Genomic DNA, 18,354 nt, shown 5'->3' with positions numbered 1-18,354 from the left:
GTACACATATGACCCCGAAACCCGATTTGGAGCCATATCTCTTGAACTACGCAAGATTTTCTAAATTTTATTTTTGCATTAGATAGCCATCCCCGTTTAGCACCAATCACAATTTGATCCAATGTTCTATCTATAACGGCTCAATTTCTACCGCACACTGATGGGTTAGTCGATCAGTGCTGATTAGAAACCGATTAGTGTGCATATCTCTTGAACCAAGCAGGATAGGAAATTTTTTTTTGGGCAATATGTGGGTATCCATTTGTAGATTAAACGACAAGTTGATTGAGAGTTCCATAATTAACCCTTCAATGAAAAAATGGAGTTTATCGGTACACATATGACCCCGAAACCCGATTTGGAGCCATATCTCTTAAACTACGCAAGATATTCTGAATTTAATTTTTGCATTAGATAGCCATCCCCGTTTAGCACCATTCACAATTTGATCCAATGTTCTATCTATAACGGCTCAATTTCTACCGCACACTGATGGGTTATTCGATCAGTGCTGATTAGAAACCGATTAGTGTGCATATCTCTTGAACCAAGCAGGATAGGAAATTTTTTTTTGGGCAATATGTGGGTATCCATTTTTAGATAAAACGACAATTTGATTGAGAGTTCCATAATTAACCCTTCAATGAAAAAGTGGAGTTTATCTGTACACATATGACCCCGAAACCCGATTTGGCGCCATATCTCTTGAACTGCGCAAGATTTTCTTAATTATATTTTTGCATTAGATAGCCATCCCCGTTTAGCACCATTCACAATTTGATCCAATGTTCTATCTATAACGGCTCAATTTCTACCGCACACTGATGGGTTAGTCGATCAGTGCTGATTAAAACCGATGAGTGTGCATATCTCTTGAACCAAGCAAGATGGAATCGATTTTGTTTTTGCATATTGTAGGTATTCACGTGTAGATTAATCCACAAGTTGATTCAAGGTTTTATCATTAACGGTTCAGGCGATAGGAGGCTTAATCAGTTAAATCGGTTAAAATCGCGCGATGTTCTAATCCAAGTTTTCTATTTTTAGGACATGAAGTGGGGAAATCTCACAAAGTTTCACTTTAGAAGAGAAAGGGGTTTCCGAGGACCCTTGACCATTGACGCATCTAATGGCAAATTTAGATGGAAAGCTTTAAAGCTTCAAAAGCGCCATATTCTAAAAATATCTCAACTTTTAGACTCGCTTCACATATGTTAAGCTTTGTGTAGAATAGCATATGTGGTGCCCGGGTGTGTGGTATAACCGTTGCTACCGCCACGGTGATGTCCTTCCGCATATTACCTTATAACTCTTATGTTTATTGTTATGTTAGCCGATCCAACACCGGCTGCGCCATGCACAGTAATTCTGCGTAGAACACCTTTCCGCGTAGGCGGCCTTCGGCCGCGCTTATTTAAAATAACCCTGGGCTACGCCATGCCAAGTCCGGGTGTGTGGTATAACCGTGGCTACCGCCACGGTGTTGTCCTTCCGCATATTACCTTATAACTCTTATGTTTATTGTTATGTTAGCCGATCCAACACCGGCTGCGCCATGCACAGTAATTCTGCGTAGAACACCTTTCCGCGTAGGCGGCCTTCGTCCGCGCTTATTTAAAATAACCCTGGGCTACGCCATGCCAAGTCCGGGTGTGTGGTATAACCGTGGCTACCCCCACGGTGATGTCCTTCCGCATAGTAGTAAAAATATATATTTTCCTTTTTCTTTATTAACTGAAAGGTGGCACGTTAATATTTATATTTGCTTTTTCTTTGTTGATGTGGCAGCACAGCTTTGTAATGTCATCGATAAAATATATACATACATAAATGTGAATGTTGCTACAAAAGCGCGATTTATTTAATAAAAACATTTAAATTAAGTAAAAAAATGCAAGAATTATATGTGAAATATACTAAAAATGAAATTTAAGTGTTTCGTTGCCAATTTATATAGATATTTATGAGCATAAAGGTTTTGAAAGATGTGTAAATTGTAAGTGAGAGTGCTATAGAAATTTGCTAAATTTGCAAACTTTAACATCAAATAACTCGTAAACTATAATTCTGCGCACTTTCAGTTATATATATTTGTGATCGGGAGAGCTCCCTCTTTCATTTGCTACCAAGTTTAACCCCGAACTCGGGGGTGCTAAACTAAATCGCTGCCAAATACATTAATTTCAAATTATTCAGAGAATTACAAAACAAAATACATCGATAGTGTATGTTTGTTTGCATTTATGTCGACGTGTCACCATCTTATAATCTTCTACAAGTTAAAAAGATATTGTTTCGGAGCTGGCAACACTATTCACCCCCTTCATTTGTTTTCGTTTGTTTAATTGCAACAACGAAAAAAGCGACAATAGTACCGACGGGTTTTCCGCGAATAACTTTTAACCGAGATAAAAAATGTAGTTTCTGCTTTCGGATTCTGAATCTTGACGCAAATACGCGTCTTTTGATATCGCTATCGACATGTGCGACCCGAATTTTAAGTGCAGGACTTAAGTTGAAATTTTACTAAATTTGGAAATTAAAAAGCTTATATTTCATAAACTAACCCTGCAAAAATCGTGTGACCAAAAACGCACACAAACACACGAATTTTTGACAGGGGTGACGATTTGGAATGAAAAATTCTTCAAATGAAATAGCATGTTGACAAATTTAGCTTTCCCACAATGTATCGTGCTCTCTCGCACCTATTATTTTTATAGGGATAGCAAAATACGTAATTTTTGCGTGCAAAAAAATTCGCCATTTCTAATTCAGCAGAGACAGCAAAACATTTGGTGGTCGAAAATTTTTTCAATTTTGAGAGTTTTAAATGGAATATCTCCGGAAATATTTAAAATTAACAGGGAGTTCTCCAGATCACATATATATGTATATATTTTAAAGCTCGCAGACTTATAATTTAAAAGTAATTTGGTGTTAAAGTTTGCAAATTTCTATACAAATTTTATATGTGTATACGTATATATATGTGGCAGCACAGCTTTGTAATGTCATCAATAAAATATATGTATATATATATATATGTGCATGTTGCTACAAAAGCGCGATTGATTTAATAAAAACATTTATAATAAGTGAAAACAATGCAAAAATGAAATGTGAAATATACTAAAATGCAATTTAAGTTCATCGTTGCCAATTTATATAGATATGTATGTGGATTAAGGTTTTGAAAGATGTGTAAATTGTAATTTAAAGTTCTATAGAAATTTGTTAAATTTGCAAACTTTAACAACAAATAACTTTTAAATTATAAGATTGCGCACTTTAAAATATATATATTTGTGATCGGGAGAACTCCCTCTTTCATTTGATACCAAGTTTTACACCGAACTCGGGGGTGCTATTCTAAAATTTTCCCAAAGTCTTTAATATACAATGATTTTTGCTGTTTATTTCGACAAAAATTTTTGATTTGATTTTTGTGCCCATCGAAAGAATTCACAATTATATAGCACCATGCCGCGAATAATGATAAAAGGTGGTGTGTGGAGAAACACTGAGGTAAACATTTGACGCGACTGGTTACTCTTGCCCGTTTATTAACTAAATTGATAACTTTCAGGATGAAATCCTCAAAGTAGCTGTAATGAAATATGGCAAAAACCAGTGGTCACGTATTGTATCACTGCTGCATCGCAAATCTGCCAAGCAATGTAAGGCACGCTGTTACGAATGGCTTGATCCTAGCTTAAAGAAGACAGAATGGTCACGCGAGGAGGATGAAAAGTTTTTGCATTTTGCCTAATTAATGCCAACACAATGGCGTACAATTGCGCCGATTATTTCAGAGGGTTAACTGGCACCAATTGTTCACACCAAATTGTTAGGTACAGGATTCGCCACGGGTAGGTGAGGTTGGCAATCACAACCTCTTGAATCATTTTGGTCGGCAGGTATGCCGCGGATATATTCTTGGCACTTGTTATTGATGGCTTTTATGATGCCACCAACACAACCTGGACAGACGCCAATGCTCAGTCAACCACCCAAGCCGTGTCAACCCCAATACCCGGACACGTCCGGACGTCCTGGTTATAATGTATGCTAATACAACTAATAATTTGCTGATGATTATTTTTGTGTTATTTTCTTTAGCAACCACCTGAACCTGTTACTGGTAAATATCAACAGCCGCAACAGTATGATCAAGCCCAACGCCGTTTAGATCCCGATCAGATGCCAAATCCGATAAGCGTTATCATTGAAAATCAAAATAGCGCTGGTGGTGCTTTTATTACTAATGCTCAGGGTTTATTACCACCATTGGTGACCACAAAATATGTGGTAGAAGATCAGGGTAACTCATCGCCACGTTACATTAGGTATCGATAATCGAAATTAATGTTTTGTTTGGCAATTACATTGATCTTTCTTCTTTGCAGGTCGTCTTAGTATTGCATACATGCAACAGCTGATTTATTAAAAACAACAGCTTTGTCCATTACACTTACCGCCTCACCAATGGCACGAACGCTTGAGGGTGAATATGAGCCACCCATTGTAAATTTTGGTGAATTGGGTGCAATTAGATCTAATCGTTGCAAGGCTCAATAGCAACTTGTAGATGCTGGTCGTCGTTTCCAATGTCTAATGTGTAAAGTAACAAGAGATGGTAAAAAAAATCTTTCACTTCTACTTGTGTTCATTGATCCATATTTTTTCTCAACAGTGCCAACTGCATATTTCCAACAGTTGGGCCATACCGGACAGCGTGTTGATAAATATGAACGTCCTGAACTTGTATTGGGTACATGAGTATTTGTGTAAAAAATGCTTGGGTACCGATAGCTCTCATGGTAAACCTCAACTCATATCCACATCAATGCCTCGCATTCAATTGGGTTCACGTAGTATGGACAAGCAATTTGTTGATTCCAGTGGTAAGGCCACAATTTCAAATGATGGGGCAACCATTATGAAACTATTGGATATTGTGAATCCAGTCGTAAAACTCTAGTAGACATCGCCAAATTTCAAAATGCTGAGGTAAGTTTTTTGTTATATTAGAATGTGTAGAATAAAAATGTTTCTCTTATCAGGTCGGCGATGGCACCACTTCAGTAGTACTTTAAGCAGGTGAAATCTTAAAACAAGTTAAACCATATGTTGAGAAAGGCGTGCATGCACGTATCATCATTAAAGCTATACGTAAAGCATTATAATTATGCATGACCAAAATATGACATGGCTGTACATGTGGAAGCGTCAATCAAAGGAACAGCAAAGTGCTTTATTGGGAAAATGCTCTGCCACAGCAATGTCCTCCAATGTCCAAGAGTATCAGAAAATTGTTAATGCTGAATGGCGTCTCCTGTACAATAAAATAGGTAAGTAAGGCGCCAATGTTGTGTTTTCTAAACTACCAATTGGTGATGTTGGTACACAGTATTTTGCAGATCGTGAAATGGTCTGTTAGTGTACCAGAAGAAGATTTGAAACGTACAATGAAAGCTTGTGGTGGAGCTGTTATGACTACAGCTAATGATATTAATTCAAGTGTTTTGGGTCAATGTGATTACTTTGAAGAACGTCAAGTTGGTGGTGAACATTTCAACATTTTCCAAGGTTTGATAGTGGGTTTGACATTAACTTCATTTTTATAGTTTATAATTATTTAAAGGTTGCGTTAATGCTAGAACATATACATTGATTTTACGTGGCGGTGCCGAACAATTTTTGAAAGAAACTGAGCTTCGTTACATGATGCTATAATGATTGTGCGGCGTACAATTAAACATGATTCTGTTGTTGCTGGTAAGTCAAAATACAAATTGAAAATAATTTCTAATCTTAAATTGATAAGTAAAATTATTAAAAGATTGTGTCCAACTCCGGAAGAAAAAACTATAAAATTTGTGTCAGTGAAATGATAATTATTGCTTTTGGTTGTTATTTTGAGGCATCGTCATCGAGTTCCTTCTGATCGTAAATGCCGGTTCTTTTGCATTCTTTTACATGCATAAAGTGCCGTTTAAGCCTTCCTCACCCTCTCCTCCACGTTGAGCTTCCATGACAGCTTACTGTCTAGGATCCTTCCTAGATATTTTGTGCAAGGTTTCCCCGTAGGGTCGCCCCTCCTAACTTAGGCCTGGTCCATTTAGGGACCTTGTACCTCTTTGAAAACAAGACCATATGCAACGTCATCTGCGTAAACCGTAAGTTTTTCTGGTCCCTCGTAGAATCCCCTAAGCAGTTGGTTAATGACCAGCGTCCACAGCAGAGGTGATAGCACCCGGAGTGCCCCTGTCCACTAATTTCGTGGCCGCGTACAATCCCCATTGCGATGTAATCTTACTGCAGTTTAACATGCAGTCGATCCATCTGGGTAAGGCTGGATGTACTTTAACGTAATTAAGACCATCAATAATCGCCCATGTAGAAAGCCCCGGCAATGCTTCTAGAGCATATTCCTTATATTCCAGGGCTTTTTCTATGCTTATTACCACCCTATGCAATGCGGTGTCTACTGACTTGCCTTTGGTGTACGCCTGTTGTGTTGTGGAGAGCAGCTTTTCATCCACGTTGGACTTTATGTACACATCTATCAGCCTCTCAAAGGTTTTGAGCAGAAATTATGGGTCTATAATCTTTGGGATACACGTGACCGATCTTCCCCGCCTTTGGTAGGAAAGCTACACGAGCAGTTCTCCAAGAGTGCGGTACATGATTCAGTTTATGCACCCATCGAATATTATTTTAAGCCATCCCACGACCGCCCTACTTGAAACTTGTAGCATGGCCGGACATGTACCATCTGAGCCCGGCGATTTCACCACCACTACGAGGTTCTCAGTAGTGTAATTAGGCAGCATATATGAATGCAGCTGTTTCCTTACCATTACTACAGCTCGCACCCGTCCTTCCGTTTGCGCATAGTAAACGCCAAATCCGCGCGCGCTAAGTCCAAAACCCTTTCCTCCCGATGGAAGCCACGGCTCCTGGATCAGCGCGTTAGGAGGAGGGGTTCGCTCGACGCCACTTTACTGTGTGGGAGGTTTATCTGTATGACTCGCAGTACCAATGGGCTGCTTGTCCCCCTCCAGCACCTTCATCGTGACGTCGTCGTCCTCCTCTAGCCCTTTTGGTTTAGAGTATTCGAAGCCCCCTTCAGCCTCTTGTACCTGTTGTGCCGGGTGTTCCTCTGTGCGACTCAGCACCATCTGGCTGTTGGTCCCCTTCTAACACATTCGGGGTGACGTGGGCTACCTCCACCTGTCTTTTTTCCCTTAGGCTTTTGAGGTCCTTTTCGACGTCCACCGTGTTAGGACTTTAATACCCGCGACTTCTTTTCCTGAGTCGCATATACATTTTGCCTGTACCTAAGGACATTTTTCCAAGCTGCGCGTACAATATATCCTCCGCCTGCTTGTTTATTTGGAAGATGTATAACTAACCTTCATCCGTAGGCCGAGATACAGTAAGGACCTTCGAATCCTGTGTCGGTATGTTCGGATTCTGATTTTGCAAAAGTCGCAGTGTATCCTCCGACTTCATCACGCATGGTATCCATACCTTAACTTTTGTTACCTTGGGGATTTGCGCTTTATCCACCATCTCAAAACGAGCGTTCGTGCCCTGCCTTTGGAGGTTTGGAACCACTTCCTCCAGCCATCGCAAGCTCGCGATGTTGTTGCACGCTATCATCTTCATACCATTATACCATCCCCCGAATCAAAGGTTGGAAGGAGCTTACTTGGTTATTCCCGCATCATCTTAACTTACTTACTTACTTACTTAATTGGCGCTTAACCGTCTAAACGGTTATGGCCGTCCAACAAGGCGCGCCAGTCGCTCCTTCGCTCCGCCAACCGGCGCCAATTGGTCACACCAAGGGAGTTTAAATCGTTTTCCACCTGGTCCTTCCAACGGAGTGGGGGCCGCCCTCTACCTCTGCTTCCATAGGCGGGTTCCGATAGAAACACTTTCTTGGCCGGAGCATCATCTTTCATTCGCATAACATGGCCTAGCGCAGCCGCTGCGTTTTAATTCGCTGGACTATGTTGATGTCTGCGTATAGCTCGTACAGCTCTTCTTCGGTACTCGCCATCGCCAACGCGTAGAGGTCCATAAATCTTTCGAAGAACTTTTCTCTCGAACACTCCCAAAGCCGCTTCATCTGCTGTTGTCATGGTCCATGCTTCTGCCCCATATAGCAGGACGGGTACGATAAGTGACTTGTAGAGTATGATTTTCGTTCGCCGAGAGAGGACTTTACTTTTCAATTGCCTACCTAGTCCAAAGTAGCATTTATTGGCAAGATTGATTCTTCGCTGGATTTCAGTGCTGATGTTGTTGCTAGTGTTGATGCTGGTTCTCAAATAAACGAAGTCTTTTACTATTTCGAAATTATGGCTGCCAACAGTAGCGTGGTTGCCAAGGCGCATATGCGCTGACTCTTTGCTCGATGACAGCAGGTACTTCGTTTTGTCCTCATTCACCATCAAACCCATCTTTACCGCTTCTTTTTCCAGCTTGGAGTAAGCAGAACTAACAGCGCGGGTGTTTAGGCCGATGATATCAATGTCATCAGCATATGCCAGTAATTGCACGCTTTTATAGTATATTGTTCCAGTGCGGTTAAGTTCTGCAGCTAGTATAATTTTCTCCAGCATCAAATTAAAGAAATCGCACGATAGGGGGTCACCCTGTCTGAAACCTCGTTTAGTTTCGAACGGCTCGGAGAGGTCCTTCCCAATTCTGACTGAGCTGATGGTGTTGCTCAACGTCATTTTGCACAGCCGTATAAGTTTTGCGGGGAAACCAAATTCAGACATAGCGGCATATAGGCAGCTCCTTTTCGTGCTGTCGAAGGCGGCTTTAAAGTCGACGAAGAGGTGATGTGTGTCGATTCTCTTTTCACGGTTTTTTTCCAAGATTTGGCGCATTGTGAAAATCTGGTCGATGGTAGATTTACCAGGTCTGAAGCCGCACTGATAAGGTCCAATCAGCCGGTTCACGGTGGGCTTCAATCTTTCGCACAATACACTTGAAAGGACCTTATATGCGATATTAAGAAGGCTGATTCCACGATAGTTGGTGCATTTTGCAGTATCCCCCTTCTTGTGGACTGGGCAAAGAACACTTATATTCCAACCGCTCGAGGTCAAAGGTCATTGCCTTATTAGCACCGCAGAAAAATTCCTCCAATTCTTTTCTCCTAGAGAGAACAATAATTGGGGAATAGGAATTTCAAATCTTCGAATTCCGCTGATTTGCCAATTGAAATTTTGTTGCGCATTTCTATTTTTGTTAACAAATTAAAAGTTTAGTTATTGTTGCGAATTTGTTTAAAATTGAGAAAAAAAAATATAAGCAAAGCAACAGGGAGCAACAAACGAATGATGCAACCATCTTTCACACGTTGTTATTGTAGCAGTGCTTCGCCCCATCCAATAGGTGCGACCGATCAGAAATTATCATCAATATCCTCTAACGGGAGTCCAAGGAAACTTGCTGTTTCGACATGGGGGACCATAATGAAAGGGGTGTTAGAGGCGTTGATTCCACATTACAATTAAAGAGATGGTTGGTGTCATGTGGGGACACATTGCAAGCGGGGCATACATTTTGTATGTCGGGGTTGATTCTGGATAGGTAAGAGTTTAACCTGTTACAGTATCCAGAACGAAGTTGAGCTAGAGTGACTCGCTTTTCTCTGGGGAGTATGCGTTCCTCTTCCGCGAGGTTTGGATACTTTTCTTTCAGTACTGGATTCACCGGGCAATTCCTAGCATAACGGTCCGACGCTTGTTTATGGAATTCACCAAGGACCTGCTTGTGTTTTCTCGCTTCATACGGCTGGGTTCTCAGGAGCCGTATTTCCTCAAAATGCTTACGGAGATGACTCCTTAGGCCCCTAGGCGGTGCTGGTTGACCAATCAGATGTCTGTTGGGATGCTCAGGTTTCTGGGTATTCAACAGGAACTGTTTGGCCAGCATATCATTTCTCTCCCTGATGGGGAGTATTCTCGCCTCATTATGCAGATGGTGTTCTGGGGACATAAGAAGACAGCCCGTGGCAATTCTGAGAGCAGTATTTTGGCTTCTTCTGTAGGTAATTTTTAGGCTTGGCGACTATATGGGTGACGCATAGCACTTAATCGGCTGGCTAATTGCTTTGTGTGTAGTCATGAGCGTTTCTTTATCCTTTCCCCAGGTACTGCCAGCGAGGGATTTCAGGATTTTGATACGGCTCTGATTTCTCGGAACAATTGCGGCTGCGTGCTCACCAAAATGTAGATCCTGATGAAAGTCACACCCAAAATTTTAAGGTGTAAGACAGTCGGTAGGGTAATGTCATATGGTCGACATTTGGCGCGGCATATTTTAAAAAGGATCACCGATGATTTGGTTGGTTGCAATATCAGGTTTCGCGAGGCGACAAAACTGGAGAGATTGGGGAGATAGCTGTTTATTTTATTACAAAGCTCATCGGTGTAGGAAACAATAGCATAGGTGTAGAAGCAATAGTGACTCCTTCTGGTGGTAAACGTAGCTATTGAAGTTAAACAGAAATTTGATGAATATGAGTTTTTTTTAAGTTATTGTAAAAAAGCGTTGAGGATTTTTAATATCTTACGAGGTACCTTCGTTCGTGTTTCTAAGAATGAAGAATGAGACCTATTCAAACATCGCTATACTTTAACATACGATACTTTACCCCATTTTAACACAACTATCATTTATTGATTTTATTAAATTTTATAAAATGTTTCTTCCTCCACAGTTCCATTTCCGTATTGGATGGTAAATATGGCTTTCGCATTTTCTCCATCAATAACTAACAAGGTGGAAAAAATCTATGCGCGTAAATCGCAACATATCTTGGTCGAGCGTTTCTTCAATAGCTCTCTAGTGGTGATGGTGACAGCAGAAAAACCCAACTGTTTACAAATTTTACAATATATCAATTGTGTCTACGGCTCAAATACCCACATTATATGAATGAATCGAACGCACCTAATTGTCTGCCTAACGGATAGTATACATATTCATCAAATCGAAAATATTGCATCAAACGAACTGGGTCTGAATACTGAAACAGTACACATATTCAAAATCGATGAGGAGGCTGTGATGATGGTATAGGGTGAGTTGTTGAATAACATACGAAAACCACTTTAACCCATCTATATATTTGCATTACAGCTAAAGCTTTACAAACAGCAAAAATCGCTGGCGCCAAGCAATTGGAAAAGGCAGTGAAGCATTCATCACACTGTACGGATGGTGTAAAGTTAGAAACTGCTGTTGTAACAGCTGCCACCGACACAACGGTCATCTCTACTTCGCCGAGTAACGGCTCGTCCGACTATCTATCGAAGACAGTATAATCATATCTTTTGCCAACACAGGTTAGCGATGTGCTTGCACAGGAAAAGATTTCAATTGGAAAACAAAAACCAATTAAGAGAGTTTATTTATTCTTAAAGTATTTACTTTTCTTTATATCAACAGTATTAATTTAAGTTGCAATATCACGTACATATATAATAAGGGATGTGATACGATTGATGTCGGAATTAGATTTGAAACCAATCAATACTCCTGCTAAGGGTTGTAGAATTATTGCTTGAATAATTAGATTTAGAACAATAATAAGTCTGACTTAATTACAAGTCGTACATTTTTAAATTCATCAATTACGACAGCAATCGGATTCTACGACACCTCTGAATATTCTTGATCTGAAAAAAGAGTATACCTAATCTGAATTTCTACTAAGCTTTCAGTTGTAGATTATTCAAATAATTGAAGTTTTTTCTAAAGCTTAAATTTATTTTCTACTCGCTTAGAAAAGATTTCAATTGGAAAACAAAAACCAATTAAGAGAGTTTATGTTATTATTAAAGTACTTACTTTTCTTTATATCAATTGTATTAATTTAAGTTGCAATATCACGTATATATAAAATAAGGGATGTGATACGATTGCTGACGGAATTAGATTTGAAACCAATCAATACTCCTGCTATGGGTCGCAGAATTATTGCTTGAATGATTAGATTTAGAACAATAATAAGTCTGACTCAATTACTAGTCGTACATTTTTAAGTTCATCTATTACGACAGCAATTAGATTCCGCGACACCTTTGAATATTCTTGATCTGAAAAAAAAAGAGTAAATCTAATCTGAATTTCTAATTAGCTTTTAGTTGTAGATTTAAATTGATTCAAATAATTGGAGTTTTTTCTAAAGCTCAAAATTATTTTCTGTTCGCTTGGAAAAGATTTCAATTGGAAAACAAAAACCAATAAGGCGAGTTTGTTTACTATTAAAATAATTACTTTTCTTTATATCAACTGTATTAATTTAAGTTGCAATTTCATGTGCATATATAATAAGGGATGTCGTAATACGATTGCTGTCGGAATTAGATTTGAAACCATTCAATACTCCTGCTAAGGGTTTCAGAATTATTTCTTGAATGATTAGATTTAGAACAATAATAAGTCTGACTCAATTACTAGTCGTACATTTTTAAATTCATCAATTATGACAGCAATCGGATTCTACGACACCTTTGAATATTCATGATCTGAAAAAAGAGTAAACCTAATCTGAATTTCTACTAAGCTTTAAGTTGTAGATTATTCAAATAATTGGAGTTTTTTCTAAAGCTTAATATTATTTTTTTGCTCGCTTAGAAGACATTGGAAAACAAAAACCAATTAAGCGAGTTTATTTATTATTAAAGTTCTTCTGTTTTATATGAACTGGATTAATATAAGTTCCAATTTCATGTACATATATAATAATATTGAAAATAATAAATATTGAAAATTCAATTTTTTTGGTTCATATTTTATTCATATGGCTGCTCCAGGTAAAGTAAATCTGTAGGTAAAATTCACGTTATATGGCGGTTATATAAATGGTAAAACCGCAGTAAAATTGATTGTCAAATGGCTCGAAAATGTAGAGTGAAATGACGGAAAAATGACCGCCATTTGACGAGCATTGTGACGTGTGTGAGTAGCACAGTGCTATGCTCACATCCTATAAGTGGGAGCGGAATGCACGATCACATTAATAGGAACGAAACGGAAAATTTGGTCACAAAAGTTAATCACGCCCATGCAAACGTGACTATGAATATAACCGCTGCAGAAAGTCACAATGACCGTAAAATGACTAGTAAAATGACGTGGAGCGTTTTTGCAGGGAAGAGTTTCCTACCCTGCAAAAACGCTCCACGTCAGTTTACTAGTCATTTTACGGTCATTGTGACTTTCTACAGCGGTTATATTCATAGTCAGGTTTGCATGGGCGTGATGAACTTTTGTGACCAAATTTTCCGTTTCGTTCCTATTAATGTGATCGTGCATTCCGCTCCCACTTATAGGATGTGAGCATAGCACTGTGCTGCTCATACACGTCACAATGCTCGTCAATTGGCGGTCATTTTTCCGTCATTTCACTCTACATTTTCGAGCCATTTGACAATCATTTTTACTGCGGTTTTACCATTTATATAACCGCCATATAACGTGAATTTTACCTGCAGATTTACTTTACCTGGAGCAGCCATATGAATAAAATATGAACCAAAAAAATTGAATTTTCAATATTTATTATTTTCAATATTAGTATATATGTACATGAAATTGGAACTTATATTAATCCAGTTCATATAAAACAGAAGAACTTTAATAATAAATAAACTCGCTTAATTGGTTTTTGTTTTCCAATCTCTTCTAAGCGAGCAAAAAAATAATATTAAGCTTTAGACAAAACTCCAATTATTTGAATAATCTACAACTTAAAGCTTAGTAGAAATTCAGATCAAGAATATTCAAAGGTGTCGTGGATCCGATTGCTGTCGAACTTAAAAATGTACGACTAGTAATTGAGTCAGACTTATTATTGTTCTAAATCTAATCATTCAAGCAATAATTCTGCAACCCATAGCAGGAGTATTGATTGGTTTCAAATCTAATTCCAACAGCAATCGTACCACGACATACTTTATTATATATGCACATGAAATTGTAACTTAAATTAATACAGTTCATATACAGAAAAGTAAGTACTTTAATAATAACATAAACTCTCTTAATTGGTTTTTGTTTCCCAATTGAAATCTTTTCTAAGCGAGCAGAAAATAATTTTAAGCTTTAGAAAAAACTCCAATTATTTGAATAATCTACAACTGAAAGCTTAGTAGAAATTCAGATTAGGTTTACTCTTTTTTCAGATCAAGAATATTCAAAGGTGTCGTAGAATCCGATTGCTGTCGTAATTGATGAATTTAAAAATGTACGACTTGTAATTAAATCAGACTTATTATTGTTCTAAATCTAATTATTCAAGCAATAATTCTACAACCCTTAGCAGGAGTATTGATTGGTTTCAAATCTAATTCCGACAGCAATCGTATCACATCCCTTATTATATATGTACGTGATATTGCAACTTAAATTAATACTGTTGATATAAAGAAAAGTAAATACTTTAATAATAAATAAACTCTCTTAATTGGTTTTTGTTTTCCAATTGAAATCTTTTCCTGTGCAAGCACATCGCTAACCTGTGTTGGCAAAAGATATGATTATACTGTCTTCGATAGATAGTCGGACGAGCCGTTACTCGGCGAAGTAGATATGACCGTTGTGTCGGTGGCAGCTGTTACAACAGCAGTTTCTAACTTTACACCATCCGTACAGTGTGATGAATGCTTCACTGCCTTTTCCAATTGCTTGGCGCCAGCAATTTTTGCTGTTTGTAAAGCTTTAGCTGTAATGCAAATATATATATGGGTTAAAGTGGTTTTCGTATGTTATTCAACAACTCACCCTATACCATCATCACAGCCTCCTCATCAATTTTGAATATGTGTACTGTTTCAGTATTCAGACCCAGTTCGTTTGATGCAATATTTTCGATTTGATGAATATGTATACTATCCGTTAGGCTATTGTTTCCTACATCGATGAGCTTTGTAATAAAATAAACAGCTATCTCCCCAATCTCTCCAGTTTTGTCGCCTCGCGAAACCTGATATTGTCACCAACCAAATCATCGGTGACCTTATTTAAAACATGACCGCGCCAAATGTCGACCATATGGCATTACCCTACCGACTGTCTTACACCCTAAAATTTTGGGTGTGACTTTCGATCAGGATCTAAATCTTGGAGAGCATGCACAGGCAATTGTAACGAAAATCGTCGTTGGTGTGAGGTCTTAACCGATCTCCAGATCTGTAGAAAAGGAACTTATTAGCTTAATGCTTAAGATGATGCGGGAATAACCAAGTAAGCTCCTTCCAACCTTTGATTCGGGGGATGGTATAATGGTATGAAGATGATAGCGTGCGACAACATCGCGAGCTTGCGATGGCTGGAGGAAGTGGTTCCAAACCTCCAAAGGCAGGGCACGAACGCTCGTTTTGAGATGGTGGATAAAGCGCAAATCCCCAAGGTAACAAAAGTAAAGGTATGGATACCATGCGTGATGAAGTCGGAGGATACACTGCGACTTTTGCAGAATCAGAATCCGAACATACCGACACAGGATTCGAAGGTCCTTACTGTATCTCGGCCTACGGACGAAGGTTAGTTATACATCTTCCAAATAAACAAGCAGGCGGAGGATATATTGTACGCGCAGCTTGGAAAAATGTCCTTAGGTACAGGCAAAATGTATATGCGACTCAGGAAAAGAAGTCGCGGGTATTAAAGTCCTAACACGGTGGACGTCGAAAAGGACCTCAAAAGCCTAAGGGAAAAAATACAGGTGGAGGTAGCCCACGTCACCCCGAATGTGTTAGAAGGGGACCAACAGCCAGATGGTGCTGTGAGTCGCACAGAGGAACACCCGGCACAACAGGTACAAGAGGCTGAAGGGGGCTTCGAACACTCTAAACCAAAAGGGCTAGAGGAGGACGACGACGTCACGATGAAGGTGCTGGAGGGGGACAAGCAGCCCATTGGTACTGCGAGTCATACAGATAAACCTCCAACACAGTAAAGTGGCGTCGAGCGAACTCCTCCTCCTAACGCGCTGATCCAGGAGCCGTGGCTTCCATCGGGAGGAAAGGTTTCTGGACTTAGCGCGCGCGGATTTGGCGTTTACTATGCGCAAACGGAAGGACGGGTGCGAGCTGTAGTAATGGTAAGGAGACAGCTGCATTCATATATGCTGCCTAATTACACTACTGAGGACTTCGTAGTGGTGGTGAAATCGCCGGGCTCAGATGGTACATGTCCGGCCATGCTACAAGTTTCAAGTAGGGCGGTCGTGGGATGGCTTAAAATAATATTCGCTGGGTGCATAAACTGAATCATGTACCGCACTCTTGGAGAACTGCTCGTGTAGCTTTCCTACCAAAGGCGGGGAAGATCGGTCACGTGTATCCCAAAGATTATAGACCCATAATTTCTGCTCAAAACCTTTGAGAGGCTGATATATGTGTACATAAAGTCCAACGTGGATGAAAAGCTGCTCTCTACAACACAACAGGCGTACACCAAAGGCAAGTCAGTATACACCGCATTGCATAGGGTGGTAATAAGCATAGAAAAAGCCCTGGAATATAAGGAATATGCTCTAGAAGTCTTCTTAAGCATTGCCGGGGCTTTCTAAATGGGCGATTATTGATGGTCTTAATTACGTTAAAGTACATCCAGCCTTACCCAGATGGATCGACTGCATGTTAAACTGCAGTAAGATTACATCGCAATGGGATTGTACGCGGCCACGAAATTAGTGGACAGGGGCACTCCGGGTGCTATCACCTCTGCTGTGGACGCTGGTCATTAACCAACTGCTTAGGGGATTCTACGAGGGACCAGAAAAACTTACGGTTTACGCAGATGACGTTGCATATGGTCTTGTTTACAAAGAGGTACAAGGTCCCTAATTGGACCAGGCCTAAGTTAGGAGGGGCGACCCTACGGGGAAACCTTGCACAAAATATCTAGGAATGATCCTAGACAGTAAGCTGTCATGGAAGCTCAACGTGGAGGAGAGGGTGAGGAAGGCTTAAACGGCACTTTATGAATGTAAAAGAATGCAAAAGAACCGGCATATACGATCAGAAGGAACTCGATGACGATGCCTCAAAACTAACAACCAAAAGCAATAATTATCATTTCACTGACACAATTTTTATAGTTTTTTCTTCCGGAGTTGGACACAATCTTTTCATAATTTTACTTAACAATTTAAGATTAGAAATTTTTTTCAATTTGTATTTTGACTTACCAGCAACAACAGAATCATGTTTAATTGTACGCCGCACAATCATTATAGCATCATGTAACGAAGCTCAGTTTCTTTCAAAAATTGTTCGGCACCGCCACGTAAAATCAATGCATATGTTCTAGCATTAACGCAACCTTTAAATAATTATAAACTATAAAAAATGAAGTTAATGTCAAACCCACTATCAAACCTTGGAAAATGTTGAAATGTTCACCACCAACTTGACGTTCTTCAAAGTAATCACATTGACCCAAAACACTTGAATTAATATCATTAGCTGTAGTCATAACAGCTCCACCACAAGCTTTCATTGTACGTTTCAAATCTTCTTCTGGTACACTAACAGAACATTTCGCGATCTGCAAAATACTGTGTACCAACATCACCAATTGGTAGTTTAGAAAACACAACATTGGCGCCTTACTTACCTATTTTATTGTACAGGAGACGCCATTCAGCATTAACAATTTTCTGATACTCTTGGACATTGGAGACCATTGCTGCGGCAGAGCATTTTTCCAATAAAGCACTTTGTTGTTCCTTTGATTGGCGCTTCCACATGTACAGCCATGTCATATTTTGGTTATGCATAATTATAATGCTTTACGTATAGCTTTAATGATGATACGTGCATGCACGCCTTCCTCAGTATATGGTTTAACTTGTTTTAAGATTTCACCTGCTTAAAGTACTACTGAAGTGGTGCCATCGCCGACCTGATAAGAGAAACATTTTTATTCTACACATTCTAATATAACAAAAAACTTACCTCAGCATTTTGAAATTTGGCGATGTCTACTAGAGTTTTACGGCTGGACTCACAATATACAATAGTTTCATAATGGTTGCCCCATCATTTGAAATTGTGGCCTTACCACTGGAATCAACAATATGCTTGTCGATACTACGTGAACCCAATTGAATGCGAGGCATTGATGTGGATATGAGTTGAGGTTTACCATGAGAGCTATCGGTACCCAAGCATTTTTTACACAAATACTCATGTACCCAATACAAGTTCAGGACGTTCATTATTATCGACACGCTGTACGGTATGGCCCAAATGTTGGAAATATGCAGTTGGCACTGTTGACAAAAAATATGGATCAATGAACACA

At 39.3% G+C, this 18,354-nt stretch overlaps 2 protein-coding genes across 16 annotated transcripts in view; one reads left to right on the top strand and one right to left on the bottom strand.

Annotated features, from left to right (window-relative positions):
* LOC137252612 (zinc finger protein 736-like) overlaps positions 1–12,816 on the top strand; it is a 39,350-nt gene extending 26,534 nt beyond the window's left edge. For 3 of the 10 annotated variants that reach the window (XM_067788588.1, XM_067788585.1, XM_067788590.1), the window contains 10 exons: positions 3,463–3,528; positions 3,590–4,066; positions 4,123–4,349; positions 4,410–4,639; positions 4,697–5,013; positions 5,067–5,354; positions 5,414–5,592; positions 5,648–5,781; positions 10,754–11,116; positions 11,176–12,816. Coding sequence is in view for 4 of the 10 variants with exons in the window: in XM_067788594.1 (XP_067644695.1) it covers positions 3,923–4,066; positions 4,123–4,349; positions 4,410–4,419 (381 nt within the window). In the remaining 6 variants the exon portion in view is untranslated. Of the gene's footprint in view, positions 1–2,589; positions 2,802–3,462; positions 3,529–3,589; positions 4,067–4,122; positions 4,350–4,409; positions 4,640–4,696; positions 5,014–5,066; positions 5,355–5,413; positions 5,593–5,647; positions 5,782–10,753; positions 11,117–11,175 lie in introns of those variants that run through there. The other 7 variants (XM_067788594.1, XM_067788593.1, XM_067788592.1 and 4 more) reach the window with 7 other exon arrangements.
* The window catches only part of LOC137252615 (protein transport protein Sec24C-like), a 91,622-nt gene that overhangs the window by 71,394 nt on the left and 1,874 nt on the right, over positions 1–18,354 (bottom strand). For 2 of the 6 annotated variants that reach the window (XM_067788597.1, XM_067788601.1), the window contains 6 exons: positions 18,006–18,322; positions 17,665–17,952; positions 17,427–17,605; positions 17,237–17,370; positions 14,824–15,231; positions 13,609–14,764 (listed from right to left, as the gene is read on the bottom strand). In XM_067788597.1, the coding sequence (XP_067644698.1) occupies positions 18,237–18,322 (86 nt within the window). In that variant the 3' untranslated portion in view covers positions 13,609–14,764; positions 14,824–15,231; positions 17,237–17,370; ... (1 more) ...; positions 17,665–17,952; positions 18,006–18,236. Of the gene's footprint in view, positions 1–13,608; positions 14,765–14,823; positions 15,232–17,236; positions 17,371–17,426; positions 17,606–17,664; positions 17,953–18,005; positions 18,323–18,354 lie in introns of those variants that run through there. The other 4 variants (XM_067788598.1, XM_067788602.1, XM_067788596.1 and 1 more) reach the window with 3 other exon arrangements.

This window comes from Eurosta solidaginis, chromosome 5, assembly GCF_040869045.1.
Source record: "Eurosta solidaginis isolate ZX-2024a chromosome 5, ASM4086904v1, whole genome shotgun sequence".
Lineage (NCBI taxonomy): Eukaryota > Metazoa > Arthropoda > Insecta > Diptera > Tephritidae > Eurosta > Eurosta solidaginis.
The sequence above is the reverse complement of the archived record's forward strand: the minus strand, read 5'-3'. Positions and strand labels throughout refer to the sequence as shown.